Raw genomic sequence first — 14,800 nt, 5'->3', positions numbered from 1 at the left:
GGAGCTCCACTTGTAGCAGTACTGGACCCAGGCACATCTCATATCTGCCAAGGGCAGATTCTGCATGCAGATACCATTTTCCATTTTACCATTGTAAAGGAGACGTGGCTCTATCACACTACAGGAGCATTTGTGGGTCCCTCAGGGTTCCTGGCTAGGTCTATACCTCTTTATTTATGGGGAGTGCTTCAAGGAGCTGTGAAACACCTTGGGGAAAGGAGCTGGAGATGTTGGAAAGGAGATGATGAAAAAAAAAGCAGGATTGAAGCCTTTTGCACTGCACCACAGCAGTCAGTGTGTTTGCAGCAACAGTGCTCAGGACTGGGAGGTCCTCCTCCTCCCAAACACACTGAGGTTTACACCCAAGGAATCCTTCCATGTTACAACTAAATATGGAAGTAGTTTGCTAGGCACCAGTTAAATATATTTAATGAAAAGATGATGCCCTGTGTTGACTCTTGTGTCACTGTAAGTGATGCTCTTCAGAGGCATCATCTCTATGTGTGAAGCTGTGAAAACTTCATCAGTGCCAGTGATATCTGGGCAACAAAGAACGGAAATGACTCGTTTTCCCTTCCCACAATATGCTCCTAAGAGATAGGTGGTATTCTTTCTTTCCACACAAAACCTTACCTGCCGCACCTTGAAAGAAAGCAGGAGAATTTCTTTGTTCTAAAGAACATCTTTCTTTAAACAACAAACCAACAAAAAAATCCCAAAAACATAACTTGAAAATCAGTGTGTTGCAACTGTGGCTCAGTGAAAACATGGAGAAGTATTTCCAGCTCCATCTGTACCTCTTTAGACCTGCTGACAGAGTAGTAAATACCACAACAACTTTGGGGACCATATTTCAATGCCAAAACCCCCTGTTCCCTTTGGACAATATTACAATCACCCTCCAAAATGAACAAGCTGCTCTGACTGTGGAAGAATCAGGCTGCACATGGAGCACCTGAAACTCTTGGGGCTCCTCTCTCTCTCTCCTGTAAGAAAGTATGGCCTGAGGAGCTGTTACTAATGCTCAGCTGATGAAAGGTAACATTGCAGGTTCCTTAAGAGACAGCACGTGGGGCCAGAATTCCAACTGCACAGGTGGGAGAGGGAGAGCAACCACACACATTGCCCTGAGCTGAGCTGGCCTTGCCACCAGCCATCCTGGAAAGCAGGGCTGGAGACTTGTTGGAATCAGAGTGGAATATTAGAGGGATGAGTAAGGAAAAGCAGTTTCTCCACACTTTTGATTTGCTGCCTTGGCAGGAGGACAGGAGTCATTTTGCATCAACACACTATTTCTGGAGTCAGGCTGCTTGTGATATGAAATGTGCTGATGCACAGGGAACTGATCTAGGAAGAAACATGGGCCCATAACTGGCCTAAAGAAGCAAGTCTCAGAGAAGGTTTAAAATAGATGCAGCTGATGAGCTTCACTAGAGCTGCTGCCCCATGTGGACTGTGGAGTTCTCTGACCTTCACCAGCTTGGGCACGGACAGTTGTGTCTCCTGAGCACAAAAGCATCAGCACTTTAAAAGGCACTAAGACATTATATGTGGGTCATACACCATCATCCTTTCTTTTTCTTTTCTCAGTTCAAGCTGGCCTTTTTTTTTGTTCTCATACTGAACTTTGAACATTGATTTCTGTAATTTCTGCTTCACTTTCCAGCATCTCTGACATTTCCAGGCCCTAGTCTTCTTCCCATTGGCTTATCAGTCTTTCCACCCTGCTCATCTTCTATGTAACTGAAGCTCCAGGGTGTGGGGAAAAAAGTATCCTCTACATTACTCTGATATTATTTAGAACGCTGCTCAGATGTCATCCTCTCATGTTAGCTGTACTGGTAGAAGGAGAATGATTAGCTAACTGTGATGTAATTTCAAGAACTGTTTATCCTGACATTCCAGGTCACAGTTTTTACCTTCCTCTGCTCAGTGAAATGACACCTTCCTCTTAACTGCAGATAATCTGCCACTGCAGCTTTTCAGGAAGCCACTTGGAGTTCCCACTGAAAAAGGATGGCATCACCTTTACAAACATGTCACTCACAACAGTTCATACCAGGAAAAGTAACACTTTGATTTCCATGAACAGAAGCAAGATCGCAAGCATAGCAACCACTAAGACCAGAGGAAAAGAACTTGAAGAGAGAAAAGCCACCAATTCATACAAATTAACAAGCCTCACCCCCTCTCTGCCCCAAAAAATCCCCAGCTAAACAGCTGCCCCCAGCCCCAAATTTCACCATCAGCATTATCCAGGGCCTTATGCTCTATTTCCATGGATTTTAGCTCTTATCTCTCATAGCTCACGCAGTGAACATCCTGAACTGCTTTTCATCCCAAAGGATGCATTCAAGTCTGTCATTACTTATGAAAATTAGCAACTTTCTTCTAGGTCAGTTCATGTTTCTTACTATTTTTTTTTCATTCCCTGCACCAGCATGGATTAGGGATGCCTAATAGATCTTTGCTGGGCAACTCATCATGCCAGCCACAGTATGACACACAAACAGCCTGCAAGAAATACACTTTACTTCAGTCTGATCTGATTCTTACTGCTTTTTATGTACAAAGTATGTCCTTACCATTGCAATGGTCCAGCACTCAGCTAGGTCTTAGCAGAAGAGTAGGGATGAGAAGTTTTGCTCCAGCAGATCAGAGCATCAGCATTTGTTCTCAGCATGTGCTAATATTCCTGGGAGAGCTCGTTTTACACAGAGGCAGCAGAAATGCTGCTGCAGCAGAGTGTGAATATTCCCTGCCAGACAGTTAATCAGGGTCCACAGGGTGCACTGATGCCTCCAGCATGCCCTGTTCATATGACAGCATGGCTGGCTACAGCACTAGCAAGCTGCAGATCCCACTGGGAAGGTTTTTGAATAAAATATCTGGTGTATCAGATAATTTGAAGTATTATAAAGCTGAAATGGAAATAGCTGTATGTTTGTCTGTCGAGTTTTTTGGAAAGCTAAGGAAAAAGTAGAGAAACCAGTGAATTTCTGGAGGAAAAGTCCATGAGGGGCCATGAGGTCTTTCTCACAATGGGGGGGGCTGTGGGGAGCAAGGTGGGGGAACATTCTTCATCTTCCTTCAGGACACATCCACACTAAACACCTTAATCCTTCCACCACACACCTCCTCACTTACACATGAATGGTTCTCCCTCTGGCAAGGCAGAGCATCTGCTCACCATCAAAACAGAACATTACTGTTCACCAATCCCTGGCAACCTTTAAGACTAATCACATTCTACTTTGTGGAGTTGCCTCGGGACTGGGAATTATATTCAGGAAGTCCAAGGCTCAGGCACATATAGTGAGAGCCCACTATCAAAAATGTAAGTAAACTTTCATGGTAACAAAGGCAGTTCCTTTTCACTGCCTGCCTGTAGGTAAAAAAGCTGATGTTTACCTATATCCTCTATTCTATCTGCACCCCATTCTGGTTCAAATTTATAACAGACTGACTGAATGATCCAGAATGGTGAGGAATTCTCAGTGAGGCTGGAGAAGATTCTCCCACCAGTCATGCCAGCCCTGAATGCCTCTGTGAATCATGATTCCAGTGTTCTGCCCACTGAAAGCTCATTCTGGAGTGGCTGCCATGGAGTGCTCGTGTGGCCATTACAGAGACCAACCATAGTTCAACATTTGGTGGGACCAGACAACAAGCTGGGGAGAAATTATCTTCTACTGGGACCATAGCTGCTCAGTTCCCCTTCAGGAGGGATTTCCAGACCTGCCTTCATACACCATGCACACACCATGTATGGGTTGGAGTAAGGACTGGGAATGACAAAGTCTGGGGAAGGAATGACTCTCCAAAGGGCTGTGACCTTCCGCAAGAGCTGCAACAGAGTCCACACTACAAGGAAAAGTGGAAGAAAGGCAGTTTGTCAAAAGCAGGCCATGACAGATTAACCTGTCATCTTCTGCAGATGAGACTGTCCAGGCAAAGGAGCTGTGGCATTCCTGACCCAGCTGGATCAGAACAGCCAGGATCTGGAACAAATCCTGCATGGAAAACTGCTGTTAAGGTGGAAACCAGGCAGGCACTGAGCACTGGGAGACAGGGAAAGGAGCCCTTCCACCAGACAGCCCATCTGCCAGCTGATGCCCTTCAGCTAGCAGGGCTGCAGGGGCCTTTGCTGCTCAAAATATTCTGGCAGTGTCTGAGACAACAAGTGAATGACAAACATATTTAGCAAGTTCCTCTGGCTGACCTGGCTGGAAGGCACCAACCTCCCTATTTCTTTTCTGTATTAGCCACACGTGTTACTTGCTCAGTGCTGACAGGGAGGAAGCTTGATGGAAAGAAAAGAAATCAAAATAAAAGGGATAGAAACCAGCCAGAATGGTGGGGTTGGGATCAAAGTGTCCAGCTCAGTATGTCCTCAGAGAAATATTGGTAAAATCTTTGGCACAGGGGAGCCAATTATTTTTAAATTGGGACATTTCTCAGGTCCAAATGAAGAGAACAGGCTGTCAAAGGGCAAACCACAGAAAAGTGTTCTTTCCTGGGTGAAATGAAGATGTGTTTACACACAGAGCTCACCCTCAGGTGGCAGTGCAGGTGGCAGGAGAGGTGGGAGGGCATTTGGTTTAAGGTAGGAGAAGGGGTGTGCAGACACTGCTGCCACACAGCCTCAGACACCATCGAGGCTGAGCCACTGCCAGGACAATGCTCTGGGCTGGCCTGTAGGTCCTGGCAGGTCTGTCCCACCTAAAAGCAAGTGGGTGGCCCACTAGTGCCCCTTGGGTACTGGCCAAGGGCAGAGGGAGGAGGAGTTCTGAAGGAAGAACATGAGGCTGGCACATTTTGGAGAGGGAAGAAGCTGAATGACTGGGACTGATGGCAGGCCCGAAACACCATCAGCTGCCTTTGGGGTTTTTGAGGGGCCAGCAAAGTGCCATATCAGAAAAAGGAGAAAATAGGGTGGCAGAAACATGTGGCAGCTGGGCACACATGGTGACCCTGAAGTACCTTGTCTCAGGTCTGGAGCAGAGCAAAGGTTTGCTGCATTGGGTGAGTTGAAGCTCAAGAATGTCTTGCCCCTACAGCAGACTTGGCTGAGACTGTACAGGGCCTTTCTGTGTCATCAGGGTCTTACCCCATACCAGTACAGTGTTAGTTCATGAACTCAGCATTATCTTGCCTCTTGATGAAGACTTGCAGCACCCCTGTGACTTCCTCTCATTGCTGGACCTCTGGATGCTGAGAATTTTAAACTTTCTGTGCTGAAAGGCACAGACCCACAAGAGACCACTGCAATTGACCTGAGGCTGTGCAGAAGGCTTCCAAAGTTGATTGATAGCACTGGGATTACAGGTGTGTAGTTGGTTAGAAGTGTGTGATCTCACAGGGTGGAAAACTTGGAGTTTGGGGTTTTAGAATATAGTAACAGATATGAAGCAAGATGGAGGTTTCAGGGCAGAGGCAGGTTGTTCTTCTTTACCTTCTCCTTTCTTCTTCTTCATGGGTTTGGGTGATGTTTTGTAATTGGACAGGAAAGTCCACATTGTGGGCTTCGAGGGATCAGTTATTGGGTTAAAAGGGAAAATAATCTGTCGTTTCTTAATTGGATGGTTTAGTCTTAAAAGACCTTGTAACAAGAGATAGTTAGCAATTTTGTGCCTTGCTAATGAAAGGCTGCAGAACTCATGGTTGTGAAGCTGTTTTACTGATAAGTAATAAACACCTGAGTCTGAACATTAACTACTGTCTGAAGGGCCTTCAATCCTGCCCCAGAGAAACCAATATCTGATCATCTGAATTCTCTCCCAGCCATTCTTTCTAACAAGCTCTCATCCCACCTCAGAATTTATATATAATATAAATTTATTATAAATTTATATTAATATATAATATCTATAATTTATATTACTTAATTTCTACTATAAATTTATATACCATTTATATTTACCCCATTGTCACACAGCTTATATGGATCAAACATCAAGTTATCATCTCTGCTCTCATTTTAGCCTTCAGTACACACACACTTCAGGAAAATCAGAATTTTGCTTCTAGGAAGTGATTTGTGCCTTATTTATGACAGCATACTTTACAGGCATGGTGCTTGTTAACATTCCACTTCCTAGGAAATATACATTTACATCCAATTGACCCCGTTTTACATGCCCTCATTTCAAGTTGGGGACAATGTGCCACTGCCTGGGAGTCCAAATTTCTTAACATTAACTTGTTCCATTTTATTTTTTGCAAATACAATCTCAGTGTTACATTCTCTAAATCTGTAATGTTTATATTTTTGACAAATTCCATTCATTTTTTACACTAAAATAATAATTTTTTTCACTTCATCTGCAACCTTGTTCTCTGTGGATTTTTCTGTCATTGAGAGCAGGAAGCTCACTTATAGCTCTTCAACAGCAATAAGTGCTCTCTCTCTTTTTTTTTGTTCCTTCTTTTTATTATTTTTTTTAAATTTAATATATGTCTGTAGGCCTCAGACTTGGATAAATAATGGAACTTGCTATGGAATACATCAAGTTTTGCACCAAAGTGATGTGCATGTCCCTCTGGTGTACAACTACTTGGTGCCAGGTAATGGACAAATTCATAGTATAAAAATTGTGTTTAGATGTAAAATACATCAAAGACATTGTTGCTGACTCAGAAAATCTCTAAGGAACACATCAGAGAGGATGTGGGAGCATTCTCAGCAGGATCACTACATGCATGTTATGTTTACATATTCTAACTGGGAATCCTCTCTTGGCAAGTGTCAGAGGAAGGAGCTACAAACATCTGGATACAGATATTCTTATTTATTAAAGAAACTCCCCTGTCCAGGAGGAGTTGGACCAGGTTCTGTCATTCTGTGATCTTCTTCTCATCAAGAGCCTGTCTTCAGGATGCCTGAATCCCCTTTCCTCCACGGAGAATATCAGCACTCCAGTGCTTTGCCCAAGCTGCATTTCTGGGCAGAACAGACTGTTCCCATACACATCCTTCATTCTGTCCTGTCTCGCTCAGCTGGGCTGTGTTTTGCTTCCAGCATTGGTGGAATCCAGCCCTGCAGAGATATATGGAAACAGAGTAATATGAATACAGAGTAATATGTAATAATCTGACTGAGGTAAGTAATGCAGACAACAGTGAAATCCACATATCACATCCAAGATCTGTAAGTAGAGAGCTCTGTGAAAGGACGACTGTCAGACATATGATGTCCTCAGAATAAGTTGAAGTATGCATTCAAATGTCACTGTGCTTGCCCAGGGAATGGTTTTCCCTTGCTCCCTTAGCTCAGATTCATGGAGCATCCGTGGCCTTACAGTTATTAGTGGTTACCCTCATTCCTCTAGTCATCATTAGCTGTATTTCCCTCCTTAGGAATCTTCTCGTTTTATTTATAGGGGATTTATTCACATAGCTAGGAAGAGACCAAAATTTTCTAATTATATCTAGTAACATCACTTTCCAGTTTTCAGTACATTCAGTTTGCCAGACAATGCTTTGCCAAAAACAAGGTTTGCCAGAAATGCTTTGCCCAAAGACAGAGGAGGCATCTGCAGCATGCGCTGACCAGACTCTATAAAAGAGTCCTTCAATCTGGGCTGCTCTGTCTGCAGAGGAAGTTCATGGTAAGTGGTTGGCAGAAAGGGACAGTGTCCCTGCAGTCCCACTCCAGCCCTGCTGTCCTGATGTATGTACATGCACCTGGAAGGATTTGATATTTGTCTCATAAAGCATGTTGGTATTTTCACTTTGTGACCTGTCTGTGGAATTATGTGCAGCAATAATGAGAGATCTCATGGTTCTGCTTTACAGCACCGATCACCTCCCAGCCTGCAAGGCATCTCCTCGTAGCATAAGAGGTAAGAGCCACATTTCCTTGCATTTAAGGGACAGAAAAAGGTGGAAGATTTCTATAGAACAGGTTTCTTTATGGTGACAAATCACTGTAGAATTTTGTAGGCAATTGCTGTATGTGTTTCTAGCCAGTGCTCTGCTATGACTAATAAAGCATGCTGGTGGTTGGGCAGGCTGCTCACAGCTAGCAAGGTTTCATAAGTGGCTGTGCTTGAAGATACAGCCACTATGTAATGCCAGGAAATGCTTCTTGGGGATTCCTTATGTTTAATTATGGAACAGTGAGGTAAATGATCTATTCTGGCATGAAGTCCAGACAGACAGAGCTAGCCAACAGAACAGAATGTTGCAAAACCTTACAGACTTGAGAATTGTAATTATTTCTGCATATGAAACTGGCCAATAAATGTTTTGAAAATGCTTTCCAAATGATACTCCGGGGTTATAATCTGCATGTAGGCCTCCTACTAGTAAACTTGATAAAACTGCAAAAATAGCTATCTAACTAACCAAACAATGAAAAGGGGGAGGTACTGCTCCTATTCTTCTGAAAAAAGACTGAGTAAAATGGAGGATCTGCATGCAACTAGAAGTAGCTGCAACTGTTTCTTAACATTTTGGTTACTTACCTAACTAAAATTTATTACATGACATCTTATCAAGCTGCCTGTCTGTCTGCCTTCCTTGGAATTCAGATACTTTCTATTCTATACACATGGTATTTCTTTGGAAGTCCAATACTGGATTTAGATATCTGGCTTTGATTTATAAATTCTCTAACTGAGGTTTCTAGCTTTGCCTATAGTTATTTCCACAAACAATTAATATAAGAAGAAACAGCTGGGGGAACCTGCGTCCAACATTTGCCCTGGTTGCACAGGAATATGAACCAAAGAACTATTCAAGATTCTTCCCAAATCACACTTTCTATTGCACTGTTGGGGTCTATCAATAAAGTGTGTGACAAGAAAAAATATTGACTCATTTGGGCAATATATCTGCTCTTCCACAGTGCTCTCTGTGGACAAGCCCCTCCATAAAGTGCAGCCATGTCTTCGGACGCTGAGATGGCCATCTTTGGGGCGGCAGCTCCTTACCTCCGAAAATCGGAGAAGGAGAGAATTGAGGCCCAGAACAAACCTTTTGATGCCAAGACATCTGTCTTCGTGGTACATGCAAAGGAGTCCTTTGTGAAAGGGACAATCACGAGCAGGGAATCGGGCAAAGTCACTGTCAAGACTGAAGGGGGAGAGGTGAGTCAAAAACAAGAGAGAAGGAAAACATATGATCCTAACAATGAGTTTTTCAGCGACACATGTGGATCTTTTGTTTCCTTAAAAGACCCTGACTGTGAAAGAAGATCAAATCTTCTCCATGAACCCTCCCAAGTATGACAAAATCGAGGACATGGCCATGATGACCCACCTGCACGAACCCGCTGTGCTGTACAACCTCAAAGAGCGTTACGCAGCCTGGATGATCTACGTAAGTGGCAGCAGCAGCTTCCTCTGGGCAGCCTCAGGGGCTGCTGGGCCAGGCTCAGGGGGAGCCAACGTGCTGTGTCCCTTCCTTGCAGACCTACTCGGGTCTCTTCTGCGTCACTGTCAACCCCTACAAGTGGCTGCCGGTGTACAACCCCGAGGTGGTGTTGGCCTACCGAGGCAAGAAGCGCCAGGAGGCCCCGCCACACATCTTCTCCATCTCTGACAACGCCTATCAGTTCATGCTGACTGGTGAGTGGCTCTGTCTGCCTCAGGGGCATTGGAACATTAAATTCCATGAAGGGATTCTCTGTCTCAGCAAAGTGGACAGACTTTTTCAAAGCTTTCTTGGATCTGACACACACTTCTGTTGGAGTTTACTATCTTCAAAGCATTGTTTCTACTCTTTCAAATGAAAGACATCTCTGTACTCAGTGGTGAGCTTTGGAAAGGTTTGCTTGTTTAAGTCAAGCAGACATCAGGCAAAACATCAGACTCACCTGACTATGTTTCATTCTTTCTCTGTTGTTGACGGAGTTTTAAGTACGGTGTTTCTGCCTTGTTCACAGATCGTGAGAACCAGTCCATCCTGATCACGTACGTACACCCCCTGCGCGGGTCCCTGCGGGGCTGCCCGGTGCCAGGGCACCTCCTGCCTGACCACGCACCCTCTGCTTCTCTCTTGCCTTTGGCAGCGGAGAATCCGGGGCCGGGAAGACTGTGAACACCAAGCGTGTCATCCAGTACTTTGCAACAATTGCAGCCAGTGGAGAGAAGAAGAAAGAAGAGAAGACATCAGGCAAAATGCAGGTGAGTCAGGAAGGACAGACCGAATGCTTGGCCTGTCATTGCCCTGTCCACCAAACACAGTCACTGAAGAATGATGTCCCTGCAGGGAACGCTTGAGGATCAAATCATCAGCGCCAACCCACTGCTGGAGGCCTTTGGGAACGCCAAGACCGTGAGGAATGACAACTCCTCACGCTTTGTGAGTTTTTCATTAGAGAAGTTGTCATTTATATCGGAACAAGGATGTCAGAACATGCTGTCATTTCTGAAGTGTCAAAGTCAGATGACTGTATTCATTAAACTACTATTTCCCAAATATTTTTGCCAGTTAAAGTGGACTATCTAATTAAAAATATATCCTTAGAAGTACAATACAGTATACAAAGGGGGTTAATTTTTTATATGTTTTAATAACTATATAATTACTTACCTATAAACATATATACACATTCTTCATACTGGCTGAAGACACAATTTTGTGGAAATTGATGTAACATAGAAGAAGGGAAAGATGGGGCATACAGGATAGTAATTGCTGGATGGAAATTTTTCTGGCCTTCATCAGACCAGCAAAAAAATGAATCTCTGGATTTTAGGCACGAAACGGGGTGCATGTATTAATCTGACTGTTCACACCTTGATATAAGTTGTTTTGAAAGGGGTAGGGACAGGGTTCCTTCATTACATCCTACCAGAAAACAAACTACTCTATGGCATGTTCTTTTGAGCCTTTTAATGCAAAAAGCCATTCATAAGCTCTATTAGATAAACTGTGACTTTCCTTGAAAAATCACAATACCAATCTTCAGTCTCAGACTAAAGCTCCTTGTTTTGGGTGCGCTGCCATTAGAAAATGGCTTTCAGTAGATCCATGTGTTTGAATTGCAACATAAGTGACCCAATAAAATGCTTTATTAGTGGTCTTCTCATTCATGTGCACTCATGGTTATCCATTAAATCGTAGAGGATAATAAACTCAGATCTATCTAGTGTTATCAATATAGAGAATTTCCTGAATTTGTTTTTGTCCTGTTTTGCTTTTTTAAAGAAAAAATAAAAGTGAAACAACTTCTAAGTTTGAAGCCTGTCCTTGGTGGAAAATGTGAGGTCACATGCTTACAGTCATGGTGAAATTTCAACATGTCTTTTTTTCTTTCCCCTCTAAAAGGGCAAATTCATCAGAATCCATTTTGGTGCCACAGGCAAACTGGCTTCTGCTGACATTGAAACTTGTAAGACACCCTTCTGGCCTGATCCCCCTTCCCTCCAGCCTTCCCCACTTCTTGTGCTTGACTGTGTCCTACCTTCCTTGCCAGATCTGCTGGAGAAGTCCAGAGTCACTTTCCAGCTCAAGGCGGAAAGGAGCTACCACATCTTTTATCAGATCATGTCCAACAAGAAGCCAGAGCTAATCGGTAGGAAGTATTATGAATTGTTTGATTAAATCTGAATGTGTTCAACATTTATCTTCATTCTAACACCAAGATACATCCTATTCCTCTTTACAGACATGCTCCTCATCACCACCAACCCGTATGACTACCAATTTGTGAGTCAAGGTGAGATCACTGTCGCCAGCATTAATGACCAGGAGGAGCTGATGGCTACAGATGTAAGTGTCACACAGGATATTGGTGTGGTGAAACTTCCTTGTGATGCCCCAGAGGTTTATTTGAGTGATTCTGTTGCCAGAGTGCCATTGACATCCTGGGCTTCACTGCTGATGAGAGAACAGCCATCTACAAGCTGACAGGGGCTGTCATGCACTATGGGAACCTGAAGTTCAAGCAAAAACAACGAGAGGAGCAGGCAGAGCCTGATGGCACAGAAGGTATTAAAGCTTTGTAGAACTCCTGATAACAGATATGGTTACATAGCTGGAAGTGGGCAATCATGCATTTTCCTTCTGTTTAGTATCACAAATGCAGAAATCTCAGCTTCCAGACTATTCATGATTCTAAATTTCCCTTCAAGATACCACAGAATGTCAGTGATGAGACCAACAGCTACATCTTAGAGGATATCCACTTTCAATTCTCACTTCTCCTCTGTTGCTTCCTCCCTCTCTCTTTGTGTTCAGTTGCTGACAAGGCTGCCTACCTGATGGGGCTGAACTCAGCAGACCTGCTCAAGGCCCTCTGCTACCCCCGAGTCAAGGTGGGGAATGAATACGTCACCAAGGGCCAAACTGTGCAGCAGGTAACAACAACCAGCTGGTGACAGGGAACCTCTGTCTTGAATTGCTTGCTACTTGCTCTGGATATTGTATTTCTTCTGCCCCATTCTCCTTTGGTTTAGGTATACAATTCAGTGGGTGCCCTGGCAAAGGCTGTCTATGAGAAGATGTTCCTGTGGATGGTTGTTCGCATCAACGAACAGCTGGACACGAAGCAGCCCAGGCAGTACTTCATTGGTGTGCTGGACATTGCTGGCTTTGAGATCTTTGATGTAAGGATTTCAGGTTTGAGGGCTGCTCTTGGAGGGAAGGATTGTTACATCAGAGAGTTTGCAAGTAATATTCCTCCGAAGGTTTAACATCCTAGGCGTTTGCAATTTTATGCAGAAGAAAGCACAGATATTTTTGTTTACTAGCAGAAAAAAAAAAATCCTCCAAAGCTCCGTCAGTACAAGCACAGAATCATGTTGTTTGTGCAGAAGCAGCAAATAGAATTTTTGTATGTTGTAATATTACAACTGTTTGAGCTTAATATTACGGATTAAATAACCCAAAAAATTTTGAACACATTTATAAAGGATCTTCTGGAGCAGAGCTAAGGGATGCATTGGGAAATATATAATGAGTGAAAGATGTTCAAAATGTTTAAAGAACCAAGAAATGAATAGTTATGTGTTTAGTCAGAGATATCAAGGGTTTTTCAGTTTGGATACAAGAGCATTCATTCATCTTGATTGTTCAATAAAAAATAAAAAAAAATCCAAAGTATTTTATTAATTTTAGCAGATTCACTAAAAAAAATCTGCTCTGGAAAAAATCCCTCATTTTCATTATGTAGGTATTTCTTTCTGGGGCTGCATATAGGTGCAGTTATGGTGAGGTCCTGGTAATACAGTTGTGTTTTAACTGGGGAGATTTATAAAGGGTGGAGGAGAATGATGAAGAACTGGGCATATTGATGAGGGTTGGTTGTTGTGGTTTTTTTCCACTGAGCAGTTCAACAGCCTGGAGCAGCTGTGCATCAACTTCACCAATGAGAAACTGCAACAGTTCTTCAACCACCACATGTTTGTGCTGGAGCAGGAGGAGTACAAGAAGGAGGGCATTGAATGGGAGTTCATTGACTTTGGCATGGACCTGGCTGCCTGCATTGAGCTCATTGAGAAGGTATTTCTGTAATTCACAATGTGAGGAATTTTCAGAAATGCATTCATTTCATATATATTTTTAAATGCAGCTTGAAATGATAAATATGATACTGCAGATACATAAATTTTTGTATTCTTTTATGATTTGCTGAACAGAAGAATTCCTGAGCAGTAATATTGTCCCACTCAGGAAGTTATTTAATCCCTGAGTCTTTCTGCCTTTTCACCTTGTTCTCTCTCCTTCCTTGTGATTTCTGCCAGCCCATGGGCATTTTCTCCATCCTGGAAGAGGAGTGCATGTTCCCCAAGGCAACTGACACCTCTTTCAAGAACAAGCTCTATGACCAGCACCTGGGCAAGTCCAACAACTTCCAGAAGCCCAAGCCTGGCAAGGGCAAGGCTGAGGCCCACTTCTCCCTGGTGCACTATGCTGGCACAGTGGACTACAACATTGCTGGGTGGCTGGAGAAGAACAAGGACCCTCTGAATGAAACTGTCATTGGGCTGTACCAGAAGTCATCTGTGAAGACCCTGGCCTTACTCTTTGCGTCTGCTGGAGGAGAGGCAGGTCAGTTCTCTGAAATGTCATCTCATTGATGCCTGGTGGTTGGTCTCCAAAGCAACAGATGTTTCCTCATCTTTACTTTATCAGAGGCTAGTGGTGGTGGTGGTGGTGGCAAGAAGGGAGGCAAGAAGAAGGGTTCTTCTTTCCAGACTGTCTCAGCTCTTTTCCGGGTACGTAAACACCTTTTCTTTCCATATATGCAGAGAATTATTCTGTATTTTTAGCTGGCTCAGACCCAGAAAAAAAAGCAAAAAATCCCCAACAACCAACCAACCAACCAACCAACCAACAAATGTTCTAAGTATAATTTCTCTTTAGACCACCATTGGAAACAAAAATCTTATGGATTGAACAACGGCACTGTAAAAACCTAAACTTACACTTAATATAAGCCTAATTTTTTGTCATAAAACATGCCCACTTTCCATCTTTCATTAGGCTGATGGTAAGATTTTTCATGTCCTACAAGCTGAGGTTTAATGCTGGGAATCAGAATGAAATGAGTAACTGATTGAGGCATTCTCAGCTGACAATTTTCAACCCAGTGTATCTCCATTGATCAGTCATTCATGTAAAATTCAAAGAATGCAAAGGGTTATTCTTCCCATGTTTTGTATAAATGCACAACAAATCGTGATCCCACAGGAGAATCTCAACAAGCTGATGACCAATCTGAGGAGCACTCACCCCCACTTTGTGCGCTGCATCATCCCCAATGAGACTAAAACACCTGGTAAGAATCCAAAGCAGAAATATCCTGCTTTCTGATACATCCATTCCCCCCTGCACTGCAATCTGTGCC

General features: G+C 43.3%; 1 protein-coding gene and 1 long non-coding RNA gene across 3 annotated transcripts in view; one reads left to right on the top strand and one right to left on the bottom strand.

Annotated features, from left to right (window-relative positions):
• Window positions 1-6,772: 6,772 nt before the first annotated feature.
• LOC119709406 lies at window positions 6,773-9,082 on the bottom strand. Its single transcript, XR_005259354.1, has 2 exons — window positions 8,980-9,082; window positions 6,773-7,039 (listed from the first exon to the last, which is right to left on the bottom strand). It is a non-coding gene; the product is annotated as an uncharacterized LOC119709406 (long non-coding RNA).
• The window catches only part of LOC119709395 (myosin-1B-like), a 46,290-nt gene continuing 40,363 nt past the window's right edge, over window positions 8,874-14,800 (top strand). Inside the window, exons 1-16 of one of the 2 annotated variants that reach the window (XM_038157108.1) lie at window positions 8,874-9,092; window positions 9,181-9,324; window positions 9,416-9,572; window positions 9,890-9,917; window positions 10,016-10,130; window positions 10,216-10,308; window positions 11,278-11,341; window positions 11,426-11,524; window positions 11,618-11,721; window positions 11,802-11,940; window positions 12,190-12,308; window positions 12,408-12,557; window positions 13,282-13,452; window positions 13,695-14,001; window positions 14,086-14,168; window positions 14,644-14,731. In XM_038157108.1, coding sequence (XP_038013036.1) covers window positions 8,889-9,092; window positions 9,181-9,324; window positions 9,416-9,572; window positions 9,890-9,917; window positions 10,016-10,130; window positions 10,216-10,308; window positions 11,278-11,341; window positions 11,426-11,524; window positions 11,618-11,721; window positions 11,802-11,940; window positions 12,190-12,308; window positions 12,408-12,557; window positions 13,282-13,452; window positions 13,695-14,001; window positions 14,086-14,168; window positions 14,644-14,731 — 2,065 coding nt within the window. In that variant the 5' untranslated portion in view covers window positions 8,874-8,888. The remainder of the gene's footprint in view (window positions 9,093-9,180; window positions 9,325-9,415; window positions 9,573-9,889; window positions 9,918-10,015; window positions 10,131-10,215; window positions 10,309-11,277; window positions 11,342-11,425; window positions 11,525-11,617; window positions 11,722-11,801; window positions 11,941-12,189; window positions 12,309-12,407; window positions 12,558-13,281; window positions 13,453-13,694; window positions 14,002-14,085; window positions 14,169-14,643; window positions 14,732-14,800) is intronic. The other variant, XM_038157109.1, reaches the window with a different exon arrangement.

This window comes from Motacilla alba, chromosome 18 (genome assembly GCF_015832195.1).
Source record: "Motacilla alba alba isolate MOTALB_02 chromosome 18, Motacilla_alba_V1.0_pri, whole genome shotgun sequence".
Classification (NCBI taxonomy): Eukaryota; Metazoa; Chordata; class Aves; order Passeriformes; family Motacillidae; genus Motacilla; species Motacilla alba.
This window is presented reverse-complemented; position numbering and strand designations above follow the sequence as displayed.